Source organism: Limulus polyphemus, unplaced genomic scaffold (assembly GCF_000517525.1).
Source record: "Limulus polyphemus unplaced genomic scaffold, Limulus_polyphemus-2.1.2 Scaffold4718, whole genome shotgun sequence".
Lineage (NCBI taxonomy): Eukaryota > Metazoa > Arthropoda > Merostomata > Xiphosura > Limulidae > Limulus > Limulus polyphemus.
This window is the reverse complement of record NW_013670328.1, coordinates 49,666-53,618: the sequence shown is the minus strand read 5'-3', so window position 1 is coordinate 53,618 and position 3,953 is coordinate 49,666. Positions and strand designations below refer to the sequence as shown.

General features: G+C 34.9%; 1 protein-coding gene across 1 annotated transcript in view; it reads left to right on the top strand.

Moving 5' to 3' along the window:
• Window positions 1-3,953, top strand: part of LOC106471592 (muscle M-line assembly protein unc-89-like) — a gene marked incomplete at its 3' end in the record, with an annotated part of 69,587 nt that overhangs the window by 17,381 nt on the left and 48,253 nt on the right. Inside the window, exon 3 of the mRNA XM_022400209.1 lies at window positions 1,064-1,205. Within this exon, the coding sequence (XP_022255917.1) occupies window positions 1,064-1,205 (142 nt within the window). The remainder of the gene's footprint in view (window positions 1-1,063; window positions 1,206-3,953) is intronic.

Below are 3,953 nucleotides of genomic sequence, written 5' to 3'. Positions count from 1 at the left end.
GTAATGTAGGACAGGCACCGTGTGAAGGAATAAGGTTATAATTACTTAAACTTAAACTCAATACTGTAATGTAGGACAGGCACAGTGTGAAGAAATAAGGTTATAATTACTTAAACTTAAACTCAATACTGTAATGTAGGACAGGCACAGTGTGAAGGAATAAGGTTATAATTACTTAAACTTAAACTCGATACTGTAATGTAGAACAGGTACAGTGTGAAGAAATAAGGTTATAATTACTTAAACTTAAACTCGATACTGTAATGTAGAACAGGTACAGTGTGAAGAAATAAGGTTATTTTCACACGTGATGATTTAATTCCCTAAACGTTTTTTCAGACATTAAAATTTCATATATTCTAACAAAATTGTTTTTGAATTAGCCTAGAGACTATGAAAGGTATTGTTATTACTTAAAATCACAGTTATGCATATATATATATATATCCTCACACGGGTCTAACACTAACAGCCTAGAGACTATGAAAGGTATTGTTATTACTTAAAATCACAGTTATGCATATATATATATATCCCCACACAGGTCTAACACCAACAGTTTGCACACAAAAAGAATAGAAAAGTTTTAGTTCAACAGTGATGTATTTTACTGTATTGTATAATCAGATGTCATTGGTTGTTGTGTTTTATGGAAAAAATATTAATGAAAGTGCAGAAATTAATGTAAAACCTAAAATTACAGAACTGTTGACTTTCCTTTTTGGACCAATAGAAAAAATGTGCAGATTGATGTTGCCCGCACATATTTTTAATTATATTATTTATGTTCTTTATGAAAAATTATGTCTGCTAATTCATTAGAAAAATGAATATATGTGTATGTTTATATTTTCAATAGTTTTGTTGTAATTTCTGCATTAAATACTATTTGTGTGGTGTATAATCAGTAGCATTACTAATTAGCACTTATTTTAAGATCATTAACAACAACAAGTGTAAACGTACTGTTCACAAATTAGTTAATATCAAATGTCTTATGTCTAGAAATATTATCCACAAATTGAGTAACATGAAACTTTGTTTGTTTCTGTTCTTATTGCAGGTCAGAGTTGTAAAAGACAAGAATTCATATAATTCTGCATTGGAGATAGATGATGTATCAGTGGAGGATGCAGGAAAATACAAGGTTACAGCAAAAAATGATCTTGGGGAAAGCAATGCTACAATTAATCTTAATTTTGATAGTAAGTAATGTACTTTAATTTTTAATGTGCATATTTGTGCCAAAAAAAGTTTCAGAAAGAATTCTAAATCCCATTCAAAATGTGTAAGGATAAGAAAAAAAATGAATCTAAAACAGAATTCGGTATGTGTACCTATAATACATATAAAGTACATGGGTCATAGTGATCCCCTCAATTGAAATATAACAATATCAGTGCCCTTAATATTTTTATTGAGAGGATCACTATGATTTTTTTATGCGAGTTGTTTTTATATGATCACTCAAGAATATTGAACATTTCAGACTGATTCAGTGATCATGTTTTGTTTTCCTTTATTGTTGAGTTTATTATTGCACACTTAGTATAATAATGCTATCACAAAATATACAAGAAGCATATCCTATCACATCACTTAAAAGTAAGAGTTTTTCAACAGTAGTATTCAAAACAATGATTTAGAAATATCATGGAAGATGCATATCCATATGGAGCTTTTGACGAAGCTAGCTGTGAATACATCGATCACTTACAGACACATTGCTACTTGATTATTGTTTTTTTAAACTATAGAACTTTTACTTAGAAGAATATTATAAATTTGTATTTCCAAATCTGCAAAAAACAAAGGTAGTGGAAGAGTATGTGAACATATCTTTTTGATTTATTGCAATGCAGTTTCAAATATGTGCACGTTTTCCAACTTAGGAACTTAAGTTGGACTCTTTTCCTCAAAACAATTGCCTTTAACTCTTGTTTTTTCCACATGCATGCCTATCACACTACAAAATATCTGAAGGTCATCAATCATTTAAATATCCTTAACCAAGAAATGATAGAGGTAAGAGAGGTTGATAATCAAATATCATTTCCCAATCTTTTGGGGCACAAAACAAAAGCAGGAGTTAAAATCCAGATGGATTATTTCTCCAATAATTCTGACATTGCCCCCTTGAGACATCGAAGGTATGCAGGATCAGACTGGTTGGGGCCAAAGAACATGTGAAAGCACATGAAAGACCTATCTGTTGGCTGAGACATACTTCTGCAAATGTTACAGACGGAACTCTCTCAAGTCCTGGATTGACTGTATGATCACCAGTGATTAGGCTGGTGAGTAACACGTTGTATGGGAGTGGAACAAGAAGTGGAGATTGTATGGGACACAGGAATAGGACCGGGAGTGGGAGAAGAGCTAGGATGAGTTACAGAACTGGTGGGTCAAGGTTGGGACAGCCAGGAAAAACAAAAATGTGAGGAAAGATTGATGGTAGGCAGCTAAAGTTCATGATATCAGGGAATCAGGGATACCACCCAAAGCCTCTACACAAAGAAAAGGGGGGAAAATGAAGGTCTCAGAAACAGGTGGAAGGGAGACAGACTAGAGATAGGAGGGTAACCCTTCACAACAGTTTCTAACAACAGAGGAACCAGATAAAAAGAGAAATGGCAGAGGGTTGGAATGGGCCATGAGGTGAAGGAAGAATAGGTACTGAGGAAGGGTTGTAAAAAAGTTACGAAGATGGGAAAGGTGAGCAGTAGAAAGAGAAACAGCTGATAAGAAATCCAATCTCAAAATTGGCAAAAGTAACTACGAAGATTGAGAGTTAAGGAACAGGAAATTTGAATGACAAAAAGGAAGAACATAGGAGTCAGTTAGTGTGGAGTATGAGGCATAAAATCATGGGAGCAAAGTTGAACCTGCAAGGAAGTGGCATGTATGGAAATAACAATGGAGGGAAGAAATACAAAGATGAGAAGGTTTATGTAAAAGCAAACAGGAAGAGTCAAAAGACAATGGAGTAAGAGAAATAATTTTACATACCTGAGAAATAAGATGAAGAAAGTCAGAGTGAGTCTGAGAAATAAGGTGAAGAAAGTCAGAGTAAGTCTGAGAAATAAGGTGAAGAAAGTCAGAGTAAGTCTGAGAAATAAGGTGAAGAAAGTCAGAGTAAGTCTGAGAAATAAGGTGAAGAAAGTCAGAGTAAGTCTGAGTTATTCATTAGGTAGAATAGTTTCTAATGTAAACCATGGACGTGGAAAATGGTGCTTGAATTCATCCTCTTCAGTTTCTGGCTCAAAATAAGGGGATGGAAAGTTAGTGGAAGGGATGGGAGCAGAGAGAGGGTTCCAGTTGCATAATGGACCTCACTACATGACGGAAGATGGCTGTCACATCTTCCACAGATAAAGACTTCCAGCAGAAATGGTGATAATTTGTTCTGTGTGAGGGGATTTTTCACTCACTTCAGCATTAGAAGTATTCACATTAAATTGAGAAGTCATATTGAGCATAATAAACTCATAAAAGTGAAGACTGAAAAAGTCACAAATCTCGGCAAATTCCAAACACATCATTGCACTACAATGCCAAGGTAAAGAATGAGAATAAATTAAAGCAATTATAGAGGGAGTCATTGTACATGGGGGTGTGTCATACCTGTATTAGTGGAGGGTTCTGCTGTATGGTGACATAATCATGCAGTGGTGCAAATTCACCTTAGGTAAGGTAGGAATTTTCACAAGGCTGGTGGCTTGCAACTCTCTTTGGCAGATTGTGCAAACTCGAGAGGAAAGAAGTCATTGTGTGTGTGTGTGTGTGTATGTGATGAGTATTCGTTTCTGGAATGTCAGATTGTGCAAACTCAAGAGGAAAGAAGCCATTGTGTGTGTGTGTGTGTGTATGTGATGAGTATTCGTTTCTGGAATGTCAGATTGTGCAAACTCAAGAGGAAAGAAGCCATTGTGTGTGTGTGTGTGTGTATGTGA